Source organism: Thrips palmi, unplaced genomic scaffold (genome assembly GCF_012932325.1).
Source record: "Thrips palmi isolate BJ-2018 unplaced genomic scaffold, TpBJ-2018v1 HiC_scaffold_3, whole genome shotgun sequence".
In the NCBI taxonomy this organism is placed as follows: Eukaryota; Metazoa; Arthropoda; class Insecta; order Thysanoptera; family Thripidae; genus Thrips; species Thrips palmi.
In genome coordinates, this window is record NW_023144630.1 from 6,445,913 (window position 1) to 6,465,534 (window position 19,622).

The 19,622-nt window shown below is 58.2% G+C and overlaps 1 protein-coding gene across 1 annotated transcript in view; it reads left to right on the forward strand.

Annotated features, from left to right (window-relative positions):
* The first annotated feature begins 152 nt into the window (after positions 1-152).
* LOC117648547 (obscurin-like) overlaps positions 153-19,622 on the forward strand; it is an 89,478-nt gene continuing 70,008 nt past the window's right edge. Inside the window, exons 1-4 of the mRNA XM_034391064.1 lie at positions 153-347; positions 12,692-12,768; positions 14,376-14,512; positions 19,212-19,289. Coding sequence (XP_034246955.1) covers positions 12,747-12,768; positions 14,376-14,512; positions 19,212-19,289 — 237 coding nt within the window. The 5' untranslated portion in view covers positions 153-347; positions 12,692-12,746. The remainder of the gene's footprint in view (positions 348-12,691; positions 12,769-14,375; positions 14,513-19,211; positions 19,290-19,622) is intronic.

Below are 19,622 nucleotides of genomic sequence, written 5' to 3' on the forward strand. Positions count from 1 at the left end.
CGAGCCAGAAAGTTGCACCGGCGGAACAGAGACAGAGGCGGCGCGGCGGGGCGCAGGCAGGCAGGCAGGGTAGTAGTGCGAGTCCTCCCCCCCCCCCCCCGCCCGGCCGGCGAGGCGGCGCGGGGCGGCGGCGCTCAGTATACGCCCTGGCAGCGACCGGCGCGCACGCCACGTTCCGCGGGGCGTCCCAACTCGCTCCCTCCACCAAATCGCGCACCGCGCATCGCGGGGAGTGCTCTCCGCGTCACTCGGTGTGTCACTCCGTGTGTCACACAGTGTGTCACGCAGTGTCGCGAGTGTCACCAAGTGTCACGAGTGCCGCGAGCGTGCTACGGACGTGTGTTAAGGTACGTGCGTGGCGGCGACGTCGTTCGAAGATGTGGAAGCAAGCTGGAAGCAGGGAGGGAGGATTGGGGCCAACGATCAGCCGATTTGAACTGTTAACACACTCGCGCCTTGTCGCGCGGGAACGCCACTGTGAAGAAATGAGAGCCGAGTCCACGAGTCGAGCCGAGCAAAGCGAACGAACAGAGGAAGACGGGCGGCCGCAGAGTGTCAACCAGCGGCAACCTAACCTCAAAGGCGGCGCCGGAACTGGCGGGTGCGTCGCCGCCGCACACATCCTGGGCGCTGCGCTGCACAGTGGGCCAGAAGACCGGCGGCCTTAACACTCGACGCGTTTTGAGCTCCAGAGTCGCTGAACAGGACTCGAACTGAGCGTGTGACCCCACCAATGGATTCCTCGTTCGGAGAGCAATCCATTGGTGGGGTCACACGTTCGGTTCGAGTCCCATTTAGCGACTCTGGAGCTCAAAACGCGTCCGGGGTTTTGACCGCCTCCACCGGTCTTCTGGCCCGCTGTGGGCCCTGCCACGGGGAGGATGTTGACCTCGCGGCGCAGCGTCAGGGCAGTTTGCGAGAAACAAAGTGAGGACGGGTTGCCGCCGGGCGGGTGTGCGGCGCCGGTCCGCGTGTCTTGCGGTGTCTTGCCGACGCCGACCGATTCCCAGGAACGGCGCCAGCCTTGGCGCCAGCCTCCCCATTCCGAGTGGTGCGAGAGAGACAGAGCCACGAATGGTACTTGAGAATGGTGATAAGTATCAACACAGCTGGGGAACTTTCAAGACGACTGGCGACGCTCGCACAGTCCCGTCGGCAACAGGCTGTTGAACCAATCGGCATCTAAAATCCAGCGTCGGCTACCGGGAGTCGAACCGGCGTCCCGCCGCTCTCTCAGCGGTGCCGCTAACCCCTCGGCCACGAGGCAGCGCGCCGCCGCGGCGGGATGGCCGGATGGGCCGCAAGAATGTGGGTCACCCAAACGCGCCTTGTTTTTGGGCGTGCAGTGCGCCTAGTGCCATGGCAAGGCCCCACAGTGGGCCAGAAGACCGGTGGAGGCGGACAAAACTCTAGACGCGTTTTGAGCTGCAGAGTCACTGAACAGGCCTCCAACCGAACGTGTGACCCCACCAATGGATTCCTCGTTCGGAGAGCAATCCATTGGTGGGGTCACACGTTCGGCTCGAGTCCAATTTAGCGACTCTGGAGCTCAAAACGCGTCCAGAGTTTTGACCGCCTCCACCGGTCTTCTGGCCCACTGTGGGCCCATGGCCTGCAGCGGTGCGGGGCAGCGGCCGCATGCAGCCGCCCATTTTTAAACGCAAAGCACCGCGGGGCCGGCCGGCTCGGCGGACTGGCCAGAGATGCAGTCACAAAGAGGCGGCGGCGTCGCACAGTGGATTTGCCAGAAGAACGGTGGAGGCGGCCTAAATTCAAGACGCGTTTTGAGCTCCAGAGTCGCTAAATGGGACTCGAACCGAGCGTGTGACCCCACCAATGGATTGCTCTCCGAACGAGGAATCCATTGGTGGGGTTACACGTCCGGTTCGAGTCCAACTTAGCGACTCTGGAGCTCAAAACGCGTCCGAGTTTTGGCCGCCTCCACCGGTCTTCTGGCCCACTGTGGAGCGATTAGCCGGTCCCGCCCGGGTTCGAATACGGGCGCCCCGGTGTTTTGCCAGGCCGGCGACTCGGCGACTGACTGCTGACATTTAGTCGGCGGACGGGGTTTGACTTGCCGCCCCCCTCCACCCCCCTCCACCCCGCGGCGCGGCTCGGGGTGGTGGGTACGCCCGGCCACTCTGTCCGTAACCAGCACCCATTTTCAATTTATAGATGCCCGTTCCGAAGCCGTGTCACAATAAAGTTATGTGGTGAGCACAATGCCTATTGCACTCATTGCATCCTGCAGGGAACTGTGGCCATGGATCAGTTTCGTAGCTGCATGTTGAAAATCCGGTACTGATGATCTGATGGTCTTTTGTTTACATCTCACAGTGGGCTAGAAGACCGCGCCGGAGGCGGCTGAAGCGTTTTTGAGCTCCAGCGTCGCTAAACAGGACTCGAACCGAACGTGTGACCCCCACCAATGGACTCCTCGTTCGGAGAGCAATCCATTGGTGGGGTCACACGTTCGGTTCGAGTCTCATTTAGCGACTCTGGAGCTCAAAACGCGTCCGGGATTTTGACCGCCTCCACCGGTCTCCTGGCCCACTGTGAACTCTCCGTGGCGCTTGTCAGCCTAATTATCTGCCAAGGCATTTTCAGTTAGAACGTGGCGCGTGGCGCGGCATGGCGTGGCGTGGCGACCAGCCGATTGTCCCTCCGTCAACCTTCCTCTTATTTCCCCTCCGCTATATTTGCGCGTGCCTTGCTGCTTTCCGCCGCGCCCCCTTCCCCGTCTCTCTGGGGTATTGTCAGATGCTAAATTGCTTCAAGAAAAATTGGAGGCGAGATGCGGTATTTCCCTGCGACAGCCAGCCACCCCTCACTCTCCCCCCTCCTCAAATAAAACCCCCCAAAACAAACTAGAAAACTCTCTCTCTCTCTCTCTCTCTCTCTCTCTCTCTCTCTCTCCTCTCTCTCCTCTCTCTCTCACACACACATACACACACGTATACTCGCCTGTTCTATGAAGAATTCTATGACGTGTTCGTCAATTCAATTCTGTAATTAGCTGGGTGAAAAAAAAAACAAACAAATGAAATCTTGGTATGCTACCTTCATGCCGTGCTACTTGTTTATGTGGCCGTGTGGTTGCAGTTTGACAATGTAGCACGCGTTTGGTATGGTACGATGCTATTTACGTCCTACAATGCATTCGTCAGTTGCTGGGTTTTACAGACCCCTCCGCCAACTCACACACACACACGCGCGCGCCGCACGCACACACACACACACGCACGCACACTCATACACGTAAACAGGCAACTCGCACCTACACACACGTGCTCAACCATCCATCCACACGCACTCTCACACCCGCCTACACAAACACCTGCACACACACGCGCGCGCACACACTCACTCACAGACACACACACAGACACACTCTCACACACACACACACACACACACGTGCGGCATGCTCTACGTTGCGTCTGAATTAACCGCGCGACATTCGGCCGTATGAAATGGAACATGTTTTCAAGAGCAAACGTATAAATAGCGCCGCTTTTGAGGGCGGCTCGTCAGGGCGCGGCTTGGGCTGCGCTGCTCGGGTCGGACTCCGCGACCCACAAGGGGCCATTCAGACGTTCAGGCGTTCAGACAGCAGGCCGATTCCGAGAGTCGTCTTCTGTCTCTCTCGCACTCATGGAGCGTCCCCTATGGGTGCGAGAGAGACAGGGCGACGAGAACGACCCTCGGAATCAGTCTGCGGGGCGCTCAGGGCCGCTAGAGTTGCCTATCCCCGCGAAACCGACGCGGGCGGAAGAATTCAAGTCCTCTGGTTTCATCCTGCGGACTCGGGAATGCTAGAATTTGCTCCACTGCCCGCGCGGGTAACGGAAAAATTCAATCGAACCCGATCTCTTGAAAGCAGTGAAGGCAGGGCTGCGGCAAGCCACCACCCTCTTCTTGTGTTTTGTGGACAGCGTTTCTCTATCCCTTACCTGGCGTTATGTCACCGCTGCACCACGCCCCGCCCCACCCCGCCCCACCCGCCGCCCGCCGCCCCGCCCCGCCCCGACGCGTGCCGCACCGCGCCGCACCTTGAGTCGCTGCCAACCTATGTATAGCTGCTACCGCTGCAGCCACCGCGCCTCTTCAAGTGACTTGTCGATCCCTGTACGCCGTACGCCCGCTATCCCATGCGGTACGCCCCCCGCGGTACGCCCCCCACGGCACGCCCCCCGCGGCACGCCCCAGGTGCACAGTGGGCCGGCCAGAAGACCGGTGGAGGCGGCCAAAACTCTAGACGCGTTTTGAGCTCCAGAGTCGCTGAACAGGGCTCGAACCGAACGTGTGACCCCACCCATGGATTCCTCTTTCGGAGAGCAATCCATTGATGGGGTCACATGTTCGGTTCGAGTCCCATTTAGCGACTCTGGAGGTCAAAACGCGTCCGGGATTTTGACCGCCTCCACCGGTCTTCTGGTCCTCCGTGAAGCCGTCACCTCCAGGGGTACGCCCCAAGGGGTGCGCGCTAAGCGGTACGCTCTCTCTGACGAGCTGCGGAGGCGTCGAAGTGCGTCGGGGCGAATCTAGAGACGACGCCGTCGGCCGCCCCCTGGCCGTCAATGGGTCGTCCTGTTTGCCACGGCTTGGTGGCGCGGCTCGGTAGCGCGGCTGGCAAGGGGCGGCCATTTGGCGAGTGCTGCGCGTCTTCCGCCAGTTCCACCTGCACTGCGTCGCACTGCGTTCAATGCCATTCGGCCCATTCGCACAGTGGGCCAGGAGGCCGGCGGAGGCGGCCAGAACTCCAGACGCGTTCAGAGCTCCAGAGTCGCTGAATGGGACTCGAACCGAACGTGTGACCCCACCAATGGATTGCTCTCCGAACGAGGAATCCATTGGTGGGGTCACACGTTCGGTTCGAGTCCCATTTAGCGACTCTGGAGCTCAAAACGCGTCTAGAGTTTCGGCCGCCTGCACCGGGCCTCTGGCCCACTGTGTTTCGGCCCGCGCAGGGAAGTCCGTCCGTCTCGCCGGCTGGGCCGCGCTGCCGCGCTTGCACCGCTGGGAGGCGGCCAAAAGGAGTCGGGACGCACCGAGACCCACTGCCCAGCCTGCATTGGCACCGCATCGGCGTCCGTCCGCTTCCTTTCGCATGCCTTTGTCACGGAGTGCCATTTCCCGCACAGTGGGCCAGAAGACCGATAGGCGGCGAAAACTCTGGACGCGTTTTGAACTTCAGAGTAGCTAAGCAGGCCTCGAACCCAACGTGTGACCCCACCAATGGATTCCTCGTTCGGAGAGCAATCCATTGGTGGGGTCACACGTTCGATCCTTGTCCCATTTAGCGACTCTGGAGCCCCAAACGCCTTCACCGGTCTCCTGGCCCACTGTGACCCGCCTCGCTTTTGGAGCAGCGTCGCCGCAAAGTTCGTCGAAACGGCGACACGGAGGTGTCGACATCGCGAAAGTCAAGTGCATCATGCGCAGGGGCCCGGCTGCGACATGGCGCGAAATGCTCGCGAAGTAGCTCATGCGTCCCTTTGGCATTCCCTGCCCCTCCTGTCGCGTCATCGCGCTCACACAGACAGACAGACAGACAGACAGACAGACAGACAGACAGACAGACAGACAGACAGACAGACAGACAGACAGACAGACAGACAGACAGACAGACAGACAGACACAAATTTTATATCTGTAAAAAGAAATTTTTCTACTATTTGCCAAGAGCAAACGTTGAGAAACGTTCCTACAGAGAGAATCTGCATCTTAATTGTGCTCTTCCTCGCAATGCGCGCCCTGAAGGAGACGAGCCTGACCTAACCGAACCTGGCGATCCGTCTCGAATAGAAATGAAAGAACGCCGCATTGGGAAAGGCCGCGGTCGATTCGAATTATTTTTGGAGGGGTGGCCGGGTGGGAGTTGGAACTGTGTTTGTGTGTTGTGTGTGTGTGTGTGTCCGCGCGCAGGCGACGCACAGACGGACGGACGGGCGGAGTCTGGCGCCGACCTGGTGCGGGCATGCAGCATGCAACAGGCGATCCTCTCCCTACCGTCGCTCTGTCTCTCTCTCACTTGCTTGGCGTTGCGTGGCGGTGCGAGTGGGATAGTCTGCATGGGGTGCAGCAGTGGGCCAGAAGACCGGTGGCGGCGGCCAAAACTCTTGACGCGTTTTGAGCTCCAGAGTCGCTAAACATGCCTCGAAACGAACGTGTGACCCCACCAATGGATTCCTCGTTCGGAGAGCAATCCGTTGGTGGGGTCATACGTCCAGTTCGAGTCCCATTTAGCGACTCTGGAGCTCAAAACGCGTCTGGAGTTCTGGCCGCCTCCACCGGTCTTCCAGCCCACTGTTTTCCGTGCCCTTCCGTGTGGGTGCGAGAGAAATAGTCTGCAGGGAGCTTGGACTCACCTAGGCCGAACCTTTCTTTTGCAGGTGATTCGGAGGCGGCCGGGATTCGAACCGCGTCCCGCGTCCACCTTCGCGTCTGCCTGCCCCTTAACAATGCCCGGCCCGAAATAGCCGCCTGATTGGATCCTCGCCAGTTCCATACTCGTGTAATTGTCAATGAACAAACAGGCATAATTTGTGTCGCGAGGCGTTTGTCGCCTGTCGCCGCCTGGCGTGTCGCGGTTTATCTCCTATCTTCCGGCGTCCGTCCGTCTGTCTGCCGTCCGTCGCACAGTGGGCCAGAAGACCGATGAAGGCGGCCAAAATTCGTCCGTTCCTCCGTCGTTGTCAGGTTGGGTGTCCGGTAGCGCGCCCTGCGCTTGGTCGTAGAGTGAGGTGGCGGGACGTGGCGGATAATACTCACTTCCCTCCAGCTTCGCGTTCGCGTTGCCGGCTAGGTCGGTGACGCACAGTGGGCCAGAAGGCCGGTGGAGGCGGACAAAACTCTAGACGGGCTTTGAGCTCCAGAGTCGCTAAATGAGACTCGAACCGAACGTGTGACCCCACCACTGGATTGCTCTCCGAACGAGGAATCGATTGGTAGGGTCACACGTTCGTTTCGAGGCCTGTTTAGCGACTCTGGAGCTCAACGCGTCTAGAGTTTTGTCCGCCTCCACCGGTCTTCTGGCCCACTGTGTGACGGCTACCTCGACCGCAAGGTGCCGCCCAGGCGTCCCTGACGCAGCGGCCCGGTGGGGCTGTGCGGCCGTAGACTGATTCAGTCAGTCGTTTTCGTCGCTCTGTCTCTCTCGCACTCGTGGGGCGTCCCCTGTAGGTGCGGCTGCGGGGGCCGTGCGGTCCCACGCGCTGCCAAGGACGCCGAGGGAGGGTGGTCTAGACTGTAGAGCGTGCGGCCGGCTCGTCGTCGCGGGGTCAAGGCAGTCAAGGCGGCCCTGGGCCTCAGCGGTACCAGAAGACTCATCCCGAGAGTTGTGCCGTCTCTCTCGCTCTCACGGGCCGTCCCGCAAGTCGCGCACGGGTACGACAGAGACAGAGACCAGTGCGACTCTCTGATTCAGTCTGCTGAACCACGCCGTCGCGCCCCGCCGCGTCGAGTCCGCGGCAGGCAGCAGCCCGGGCGGCAGGCAGCAGTGGCGGCGTCGCGGTGCGAAGGGTTGCCTACTCGGCCGGCGCTGCGGAGCGCCGCAGAGCGCTGCCGCTGCTCGCGCCCCGCGGAGCCGCTGCACAGTGGGCCAGAAGACTGGTGGGGGCGGCTGAAACTCTCGACGCGTTTTGAGCTCCAGAGTCGCTGAACAGGACTCGAACCGAACGTGTGACCCCACCAATGGATTCCTCGTTCGGAGAGCAATCCATTGGTGGGGTCACACGTTCGGTTCGAGTCCGATTTAGCGACCCTGAAGCTCAAAACGCGTTCTGAGTTTTGTGCGCCTCGACCGGTCTTCTGGCCCACTGTGGGCTGGTCTTCAGTCCGCGGTGCTCGACACGGTCCCCGGTCGGTCAGCCCCTCGACCGCGGGGCCGCGTCGCTACCCCGTCCTGCCGTTCGTGGTTGCGCTGCCCGCCGCCAGATGGCGTGGTGGCACCGCTCGGTGGGCCAGAAGACCGGTGGAGGCGGCCATAACTCTAGGCGCGTTTTGAGCTCCAGAGTCACTAAACAGGACTCGAACCGGACGTGTGACCCCACCAATGGATTCCTCGTTCGGAGAGCAATCCATTGGTGGCGAGTGCCGTAGACCGATTCCGAGAGTCGTCTTCGTCGCTCTGTCTCTCTCGCACCCTTACGGGACGCCCCACGAGTGCGAGAGAGACAGAGCGACGGATACGACTCTCGGAATGAGTGTGCAGGTGAGACGAGGCGAGTCGGCTCAGGAATAGCAGATGCCGTCCTCCCCTGCGCCCTGCCCGCCCTGCGCCTCGACACGTCTGGCCGACATTGACGTCAACACGCTTTACGCGCCATTTTTTATTTCTCGTTTCGAAAAAGAAGCGGCGTGTTTGAAAAAAAGTGGCATGGCGGCGCTGCACAGTGGGCCAGAGGACCGGTGGAGGCGGTCGAAATCCCGGACGCGTTTGGAGCTCCAGAGTCGCTAACCATGACTCGAACCGAGCGTGTGACCCCACCAATGGATTCCTCGTTCGGAGAGCTATCCATTGGTGGGGTCACACGTCCGGTTCGAGTTCTGTCTAGCGACTTGGGAGATCAAAACGCGTCTCGAGTTTGGGCCGCCGCCACCGGTCTTCTGACCCACTGTGCCCTTCTGCACCGAAAGCCACTCGACCGGCCGCGGCCTGCGTATTGGCAGCACCTCTCGATGCCGCTGCCACGGCACTGCAGAAGCTGCCAGGCTCGTGGCCCAGCTTTTGCTGCTGCTTCTGTTGTTGTTTTTGTTTTTGTTGATATTGTTGATCGATGAATCGGCTGTGACTTTGCGGCCAGCCACGCCCGGATTAAGCAACCCGTCCAAACAAACCCTTCGCCATGATTCACCACACCGAGTCGGGTTTGGCCTCCGATTCGCACGCCAGCAGACCGAAACCGAGAGTCGCTTTGGTCGCTCTGTCTCTGTCGCACTCGCGGGGCGCGCCGTGTGGGTGCGAGAGAGACAGAGCGACGACTCTGGGCATCGGTCAGCAGTGGAGCGGTGGCGCTGCCAAGCGGCGCACCTTGGCGGTATTTTCCTGTTCGTTTTTTGCGTCCCGTTGGGAGGAAAACATTTTTGTTTGACAGGCAGCTGACACCCCTCGAGGCTGACTCACGCTGGGTCCCGCACCCCTGGGCCATGCCTCCGCGCTTCAGCAGTGTGTCGGTCTCTCTCGCACCCCCAGGGAAGGCCGCACCACGGTGGGCCAGAAGACCGGTGGAGGCGGCCAAAACCCCGGACGCGTTTTGAGCTCCAGAGACGCTGAATGGGACTCGAAACGAACGTGTGACCCCACCAATGGATTGCTCTTCGAACGAGGAATCCATTGGTGGGGTCACACGTTCGGTTCGAGTTCTATTTAGCGACTCTGGAGCTCGAAACGCGTTTAGAGTTTCGGCCGCCTCCACCGGTCTTCCGGCCCACTGTGCGCACGAAAGCGACAGAGACGGTCGCTGGGCGGCGTCCTCGGCTCGGACGTCCTCGCCGAACGGTGGCGGCGTCCATTGACCAAGGTCCCGATCATGCGGCCGGAGGTTTCCACGCTTGCACGTGTGGAGGAGGGAAACCTTTTTGCAAACGGAAATGTTACCTTTTTGTTGCGTGGGTCGGCCGCACAGTGGGCCGGAAGACCGGTGGAGGCGGCCGAAACGCCAGACGCGCTTTGAGCTCCAGAGTCGCTAAATGGGACTCGAACCGAACGTGTGACACCACCAATGGATTTCCTCGCCTGGAGAGCAATCCATTGGTGGGGTCACACGTTCGGTTCGAGTCCCATTCAGCGACTCTGGAGCTCAAAACGCGTCCGGGATTTTGGCCGCCCCCACCGGTCTTCTGGCCCACTGTGTGCTGCATGTCTACTCCAGGTGCGAGGCCTGAGGGGCCTAGGCACGAGTCTCTGCCCGGCTGGCCTTGGCCTTGCGTCATCCCGGCGGCACACGGCGGCATTCTCGACAGATTGGCAGCCCCGCAAAACAGACAACACTGTTATTCCTGGGTGTTCAATAACTAAGCGCCTTAAGGCGTTTGCCTCAAAAACCTAGACGCCTTGATGCGCTTAGTTACTCAACGCCTAAGGCGTTTAGTTACTCAACGCCTAAGGCGTTGAATTACAAGACACCTTTGCTTGGCCTGTACCCACCACAACAGCAGTGGGAGTACTAATGCAATACAAGCTGCCTCTTTCCATTGCATCAAGGCGTCTAACTACTATACGCCTTCCAAGGCGTTTAACTGCTAGACACCTTGGAGGTGTGCAGAGGCTGAACAGCTTGACTGTCTTTGAATACAGCCATGCCATCCCTTGTTTGAACCAAGGTGTTTAGCAGCTACGCACCTTTGAAGGTATCTTACCATTAAACGCCTTGCAAGGCGCGCAGCAGTTAAACACCTTGACACAATGGGCCAGGGCAGCCTGCACTGCTAATGTATGCATGGAGATTTGTCCATATTTTTCCATTTGTTTTAATAATCTACACATACCTGTCAAAAATTAGTTTATGATGCTGAGTTGTCAATATCCAATTAAGGATGGAGACGGCTGTTGTCAATACGTGTGACCAAACCGCAGAATGTTTTTGTCAACGAATAGCAGTCATCACTTACTATTGTCCTAAAATTAACTTGAGTCTTATTGTTGGTTGCAAAGTAAATTAACACAAAGGCGGCAATATAAATTTGGCCTTGAAGGAAAGAAGCACAAATATAAGTCCTTTTCTCCATTGTGAAGAATCCACAATGGACCAGGCGCTGGTGAGGTTGGGCTGCCCCAGTAGATGGAGACATTTTCAGAGTTTAGAGGCGTGTCAACATATGTGACGCGCTGTCACATCCCCTTCGTTCGATTCGATTCATGATTTCACTGCCACGAAGCGCTCAAATTCGTGTGCAACAGTCTAAAAACGAAATAAACCGAGCCAAGAAGCACACACGAACTCGCACGTAAACATTTGCGACGCAACAAACAAAATGCTGCCAACCTATGAAATGAAAAGACAAGAACGAAAAAAAAAACCAGACGTTCTTTTCATTTCATAGGTTGGCAGCATTTTGTTTGTTGCGTCGCAAATGTTTACGTGCGAGTTCGTGTGTGCTTCTTGGCTCGGTTTATTTCGTTTTTAGACTGTTGCACACGAATTTGAGCGCCTCGTGGCAGTGAAATCATGAATCGAATCGAACGAAGGGGATGTGACATTGCGTCACATATGTTGACACGCCTCTAAACTCTGAAAATGTCTCCATCTACTGGGGCAGCCCAACCTCACCAGCGCCTGGTCCATTGTGGATTCTTCACAATGGAGAAAAGGACTTATATTTGTGCTTCTTTCCTTCAAGGCCAAATTTATATTGCTGCCTTTGTGTTAATTTACTTTGCAACCAACAATAAGACTCAAGTTAATTTTAGGACAATAGAAAGTGACGACTGCTATTCATTGACAAAAACATTCTGCGGTTTGGTCACACGTATTGACAACACCCGTCTCCATCCTTAATTGGATATTGACAACTCAGCATCATAAACTAATTTTTGACAGGTATGTGTAGATTATTAAAACAAATGGAAAAATATGGTCAAATCTCCATGCATACATTAGCAGTGCAGGCTGCCCTGGCCCATTGTGTCAAGGTGTTTAACTGCTGCGCGCCTTGCAAGGCGTTTAATGGTAAGACACCTTCAAAGGTGCGTAGCTGCTAAACACCTTGGTTCAAACAAGGGATGGCATGGCTGTATTCAAAGACAGTCAAGCTGTTCAGCCTCTGCACACCTCCAAGGTGTCTAGCAGTTAAACGCCTTGGAAGGCGTATAGTAGTTAGACGCCTTGAGGCAATGGAAAGAGGCAGCTTGTATTGCATTAGTACTCCCACTGCTGTTGTGGTGGGTACAGGCCAAGCAAAGGTGTCTTGTAATTCAACGCCTTAGGCGTTGAGTAACTAAACGCCTTAGGCGTTGAGTAACTAAGCGCATCAAGGCGTCTAGGTTTTTGAGGCAAACGCCTTAAGGCGCTTAGTTATTGAACACCCAGGAATAACAGTGAAGGCTGTGAGCTTGCCCTTGCTCAGGGCCGCGGGCCGACGGGCCGGCCACGCTGCAGCCGGCAACACAATGGCTGGCTGGGAAGGAAAATGCAGACCGCACTGTAAAAGCTACTCGAGTGTTTCCAAGTCATCTAAGGAGGGGTGGTCTTTCATTTTTCCTCGGGCTCCCCTGTTATTTTTGCGTCGGCTGGTCGACCAGCCCTGCGGCAAAGCCTTGCGGGAAGCCCCGCGGTTCGGCTGGTTTGGCACGGGCAGGCGCCGGGCCGTCCAATGGCCACTCAATGGCTTTTCAAGTGGCGCTGCGAGGCTGGCTTGTGACGGGCCGTCCCACAGTGGGCCAGAAGACCGGTGGAGGCGGCGAAAACTCAAGACGCGTTTTGAGCTCCAGTTTCGCTTAATGGAACTCGAACGGAACGTGTGACCCCACCAATGGACTCCTCGTTCGGCGAGCAATCTATTGGTGGCGTCACACGTTCGGCTCGAGTCCCATTTAGTGACTCTGGAGCTCAAAACGCGTCCGGGATTTTGACCACCTGCACCGGTCTTCTATTCTAGTCCACCGTGAGGCGTCTTGTAAGGGTGTGAGAGGGACAGAATGCCCAATACATTAATAAACTAATTCCTCCCTCACCCACACTTGTTGCAGGTTGCGGTCCAGGGAAATGCTCTCCATCGACGGTTGGTAGAGGAGCAGCGGAAAAATGTCATCGAAACGAAAAACAGGTAACAAACAAAGAACAAGTAGATTTGTGGCGACTTTGGGTGTCCTTTGCATCCGGTGCAAGTTGGCTGATCGTTCTTCCTCCACGGAGCGGTGCTCTCTGCACTGTAAATGTCTTACGGTGAAAGGCTGCACCAACAGACGCTTTTTGAGCTCCAGAGTCTCTGAATGGGACTCGAACCGAACGTGTGACCCCACCAATGGATTCCTCGTTCGGGGAGCAATCCATTCGTGGGGTCACACGTTCGGTTCGTGCCCCATTTAGCGACTCTGGAGCTCAAAACGCGTCCAGCGTTTTGGCCGCCTCCGGTCTTCTGGCCCACTGTGGGGTGGCGGTCTGGGCCAGTGGTTTTTCTGGCAGTGTCGTCCGTGACGTGCCAGCGCGTGCCGAAGCGCATACCACCCAGTGACACCAACGCACTACGCGCCGCGGCAGCCAACCCCTGTCCACCGACGTCTCTGTCGCACTCACGGGGCGCCCCGTAGGGGTGCGAGAGAGACAGGGATCGTTCGGCTGTCGGAACCTTGTGCCCAGAATAGGGACGAGAAAGGGCAGAGGGCTCGCAGCAATGGGCCTCCCTTCAGCCTTCAGCCGCCATTAGCAGTGGAGGCACCTGGGTCTAGCCAGGCTGAGCCAGGGCTGGCTCCGCGTCACAGAGGGCCAGAAAACCGATGGAGGAGGTTAAAACTATTGACGCGTTTTGAGCTCTAGAGTCGCTTAATGGGAATCGAACTGAGCGTGTGACCCCACCAATGGATTTCTCGTTCGGAGAGCAATCCATTGGTGGAGTCACACGTTCGGTTCGAGTCCCATTTAGCGACTCAGGAGCTCAGAACGCGTCCGGTGTTTCGGCCGCCTCCTCCGGTCTCGCAATAAACTGAGCTGGTGGAAAGAAGGAGGACTGTGAAAGTAGGTGCGTGCAACGTTGACACCGCGAACGTTCTGACCTCTGCAGACGTAAGGCGGCGGGTCCTTAGCGTTTCTAGAACGGTGGCTTTGAACTTTGCCAGTGTGGCGGCTGTTGAACGGCCTTTAGGCGTGCCGCGAACGCGTGCGCTCGTTGGTCAAGGCCTGTGGCCCGCCGCCCCACCTGCCAACACGCCGCGCGGCCGTCGGCCATTCGATACTCTCGATACTCCACCGCCTACGCACAGTGGGCCAGAAGACCGGTGGAGGCGGCCAAAACTCTAGACGCGTTTTGAGCTCTAGAGTCGCTAAACGGGACTCGAACAGACTGCTCACAAATCAACCTCCTTTTTTCAGGGCGCAGAGCTGTTCAAAGAAAAAAAAACTTACAATAGCCGAAGTGTTTTTGTTTTTAAGTTTCTCGAGGGGGTATGCGCTCTCTGAACCTGTGTACCGACTATTACGCTATTACGCTCTATTACGCCACAAATTAATCGGAATTTAGCTAAAAACGGCCTAAAACACACCAAAATTGATAAAATTTTGACAATTTCGGCTATTACGCGACTAATACGCGACTATTACGCGTATTATTACGCGTGCTATTACAGATAGAGTGAACCGACTATTACGCGAGTGCATACCCCCTCGAAGTTTCTCGTTTTGGTTATTGTTAAGGTTTTTGCGCGTGGCATGTTGCAGCGGCGTTCTCCGCTGAGCTGAACAGGGTGCTGGCGGCCGGGCCCCGCAACCCCGCCAAGGAGGCCAAGACCACCACCACCTCCACCACCACCATCGTAGAGCAGTCGCAGGCATGGGGCGGCGTCGAAGTCATGGAGGTGAGTCGGTGTGTTTTCCTTTTTTCTTCGCTTTTCTGCTTGGCTCTCGTTTTCTTGTTTGGATTGAGATGTCGCCTTGCCGTCTGAGTGACAGGAGCACTCCGCCTGCCAAGTCTAGCTGGTGCTGGCGTGTTCGCGTGCTCGCTCGGACATGTTCGGATGCTTGTACTTACCACTTGTAGCGACTGGCGCGGACTAGCGTGGCCACGCACAGTGGGCCAGAAGACCGGTGCAGGCGGCCGAAACTCTAGACGCGTTTTGAGCTCCAGAGTCGCTGAACAGGCCTCGAACCGAACGTGTGACTCCACCAATGGATTCCTCGTTCGGAGAGCAATCCATTGGTGGGGTCACGCGTTCGGTTTGAAACCCGCGGACTGTTAGAAGAAAACGAAGGGGGCTTGGTGTGTCTGTCGGAAACTCTCCCTTACCGAAGTGGAGAAAGGACTCGTTGAGTGACGACTTCCGATGCGATTAATCAGCCAACGACCTGCCTCAGCGGACTGATTCCGAGAGTCGCCTCCGTCGCTCTGTCTCTCTCGCACTTATGGGGCGTTGCCTAACAAGTGCGAGAGAGACGGGGCGATGGAGAGGACTCTCAGAATCAGTCTGCTGGTCCATTGTGGGCTCGTCTGGTGAGTCACGCGGGGTGAAGGGGGGTCGAGTGGTGCAAGGCAGGATGGGCGGGGCGGGGCGTGGTCTGGCAAGCCTCCCTTGGCCACATTGGGGCAGCACCCGGTGGTAGCCGATGTGCTTCAGGACGCACTGGCCGTGGTGCACAGCGTGGCACAGCGTGGCACAGTGTGCCAGAAGACCGGTGGAGGCGGCCAAAACTCTAGACGCGTTTGGAGCTCCAGAGTCGCTAAATGGGACTCGAGCCTAGCGTGTGACCCCACCAATGGATTGCTCTCCGAACGAGGAATCCATTGGTGGGGTCACACATTCGGTTCGAGTCCTGTTCGGCGACTCTGGAGTTCAAACCGCGTCTGGGGTTTAGGCCGCCTCCACCGGTCTTCTGGCCCACTGTGCGTCGCTGGACGTTGTGAGCGACTTCGACGTGCCGGTGCGCCACCAGCAGCGCCTTGTCTCTCCGTCTCTGTCTGACTCACGGACCGTGCCGGGGGTGCGACAGAGACAGAGGGACGATGCGGCTCTTCGGTGATGGATTTACGAGACGCAGCCCGACGAGGCGACGACGGCGGCATGCTGATGCAGAGCAGTCGCTCTGTCTCTCTCGCACTGCCGCGAACGCCCCACGAGTGCGAGAGAGACAGAGCGCTGCCGCGATGGACGGGAGAATGGTCGGGCAGATAGATGGTGGGGCACACGCGTCCGGCACAACGGGGACTACACTATACTTAGCCAGTACTCGATACAGTGTCGCAGCGAGTCACTGGGTCGCCGGACAGAACGGCTGACCAGTGTCTTCCTCACTGTGTTGCGCTGCAGACAGACGGACAGACAGACAGACAGACAGACAGACAGACAGACAGACGACAGACTGACAGACAGGCAGACAGACAGACTGACAGACAGACAGACAGACAGACAGACAGACAGACAGAGCAGACAGAGCCGCGGTGCTGCGGGCGGCGCGTGCCAAGAGTGTGGCGAGTTAGTTGTGGGATATTATTGTCATTTAGCCGAGCCGTATGATGGCCCTCCGTCGTGCTGGCAAGACGTCCCGCGCTGCCGCGACTCGCTGACAGCCACGCGGCGTAGGTCGGAGGGTAGCGTGCTCGACGCCGAGCCCGAGGGACGGTGGTTCGAGTCCGGATGCCGAAGAAGAGCAAAACGCTCTGTGCAGGGAACCGCCATGCCATATATGGTGCGACTCGGTCCTGGATCTTCCAGGAAGATCCAGGACCGTCCTGGTTTTCCTATGCATTTAGCATGAGAGAAACCAGGACGGTCCTGGAAGATCCAGGACCGAGTCGTACCGTATACGATCATGTGGTCTAGCCTTTAATGGCAGTGGCAATGCTCCAGGCCGGCCCGTCGAGCGCGGCTGTGCGGCGGGCGGCCTACCTCGCAGTTCGCAGGCGCTCTCCGCAGCAGCGCAGGCCGAGCGGTGCGGAGCTCGTAAACATGGCCACAAAAAATGTGGTCTGCCCCAGGATTAGCCGGAGATGACGTCATCACCTCCGTGGTGACGTCACCCTGGTGATGATGACAGTGTACCTGGGCTAGCCGCGCGGCGCACGCCGCCCAGTTCGGCAACTGCGTCTTGCTTTTGCCGCCAAACTGCGGCCATCCCTCAGCTTTATGGGCCGCTTTAGCGGCGCTGGCACGGCGAGCGGCCGCGCAGGTGGATCATCGCACAGTGGGCCAGAAGACCGGCGGAGGCGGCCAAAACTCTAGACGCGTTTTGAGCTCCAGAGTCGCTAAACAGGACTCGAACCGCACGTGTGACCCCACCAATGGATTCCTCGTTCGGAGAGCAATCCATTGGTGGGGTCACACGTTCGGTTCGAGTCCCATTTAGCGACTCTGGAGCTCAAAACGCGTCCGGAATTTTGGCCGCCTCCGCCGGTCTTCTGGCCCACTGTGCATCGCGGGCCTCGCGCACAGCCGTCAACAACGAAAACATAGAAACAGTGTTGACTACAGCGCGCCGTGCCTTGTTTTCAGGGCGGGGTTGGCGGGCCTGGCGGCGGGGGCGGCCAGCGGGAGCCGTCCGGGTCAGGGTCTCCCTCAGGGTCTCCAGGGTCGCCAACCCGCGCCGAGGCGGCGGCCGCGGCGCGCACCCTGCTGCGCTACCTCTCCTGTCACGCCGGCGTCGCTGGCGGCCTTGAGCGCCCCGAGCGCGCCGCCGTCGAACGGTTCCTGGCCGACCTGGCCGCGGGCCCGGCCACAGCCTCGGCGACAGCCTCGGCGACAGCGCAGCCGTGATCGCCTCCCCGACCCCACAGTGGGCCAGAAGACCGGTGGAGGCGGTCAAAATCCCGGACGCGTTTTGAGCTCCAGAGTCGCTAACCAGGACTCGAACCGAACGTGTGACCCCACCAATGGATTGCTCTCCGAACGAGGAATCCATTGGTGGGGTCACACGTTCGGTTCGAGTCCTGTTTAGCGAGTCTGGAGCTCAAAACGCGCCTCGAGTTCTGGCTGCCTGCGCCGGTCTTGGCCCAGGCACCCCGCACTGTAAAAGGTCCTTTTCGCGGTTCGGGCCGCGGTGGCGCGCGGCCAGGGTACTTAGGCGGCGTTTTGTTTGTTACTTCCTGGCAGTGGCGTTGCAAGTGCAGGCCGCGGTGACACTGATTGTCCGCGTTAACGGAGCTTAACGGACGATTGCCTGCCACTGTGGCCTGCAGTTTGTCAGCTGTGTGTGTATGTGTGTGTGCAAAGTGGTTATGAAAATGGTTGTTCCCCGAGGTCCCGCGCCTGCCCTTGGCTCCACCCCCGCCATTGGGCCCCTTCATGCATGTTCGTGCTCTCTCGCACGTAGAGGGGCCACCCCACAGTGGGCCAGAAGACCGGTGGAGGCGGCCAAAACTCTCGACGCTTTTTGAGCTCCAGAGTCGCTGAATGGGACTCGAACCGAACGTGTGACCCCACCAATGGATTGCTCTCCGAGCGAGCAATCCATTGGTGGGGTCACACGTTCGGTCCGGGGCCTGTTAAGCGACTCTGGAGCTCAAAACGCGTCTAGAGTTTTGGCCGCCTCCACCGGTCTTCTGGCCCACTGTGGTCCGCCGTGCTCAGATTTGGCTTGATGTCCCGCGAGGCCGGCAGACGCCTGGCGTCCATGGCTCATGGCTCATGGAGGCGGCTGACGATCGCAAAGAGGCTGGCAGTGCCCCAAGCCGCCCTCGGCCGTCTCTCTCGCACTCACGGGGCGTCCCGCAGGGGTGCGAGGGAGACGGAGCGACGGAGCGCCTCTTCGGAATCGCTCGGCCGGCCGGCGGGCATTCCTAGCCGCGCAAGTTAAATTGCTCGCTATTTGTTTCGGGAATTCGCCAGGCGGGGCTGCCGGGCCACGCCCAGCGGCGGCAGAGCGTTTAGCGGATCCGAAGCTTCACGCCCCTTTGAGCGCCCCTGTCAGGAAATTAGTTAAGCACGTCAGATGTATAAAAACCGCAACTTCGAAAGTCGGAACCCTGCGCCTCGTTATGAAGCACATTGGATAGATTAGAGTGCCGTTGCTCTGTAACGGTGTGTAGGTGTGTAGGTGTGTAGGTGTGTGTGTGTGGAGAGAGAGAGAGAGAGAGAGAGAGAGAGAGAGAGAGAGAGAGAGAGGAGAGAGAGGAGAGAGAGAGATGAGAGAGAGAGATTGAGAGAGAGAGAGAGAGAGAGAGAGGAGGAGGGAGGGGGGGGAGGGAGGAGGGAGGGGGGAAATAAGGTCGTGTTTGGGACGTCAAGTGCAACGCGGATGTTTGAAGTGGGTCGTATTCTGGGCGCGTGTCCAGTGCCGTGTTTACAGTGCGGGGTCGTCGGGACCGCCGCGAAGGGGATTGGGATTGATTCAGAGTGATTTGGCGCGAAATGTCTCGACGAAGTCTCTGCTGCCTCGGCGCGGCGCTCTCTGGACGTTGTTACCTGCTGTAGCCGCTGAACTGAAAATGCGGGTCCTGAGTTTTCTTTCTGAGATGTTTTCGGAGTGTCGCCTGTTTGAAGCTTGTGCCGCTCGCTACACTGTGCTGTTTGTTGCCGTAGAACGATTAGACCTGTAGACCATGTAGAAACGCATTTTGTTTTCCAGGAGAATGTCGACGTGCCTGTCACCCCGGCACCTTACACTCGCATCACAGGAAACAACAACAACACTACCAACGGCGCGGTAGGACCATTTTTTTTTCGGTTTCACTCTTGATTTACTCTTTTTCAATCTGCTCACCCACTTCCACTTTCAAAGACCACGAATTCTGTCTCTGTCTGTCTGTCTGTCTGTCTGTCTGTCTGTCTGTCTCTGTCTCTCTCGCTGCAGCGCAGTGTTCGAAAGACACGCCATTTAACCCTAGTGACACACTAACGCTTTGGCCGCGCGCACAATGGATGGAAGCGCGGTTCGTTTTTCAAAAACGGACTCGCTCGCAGAACTTTTGCCAACTTGTCTTAATTAATCGTCGACAGTGCGTTGATTTACACGTCATTAGGTTCGCCTGCCGGCCGT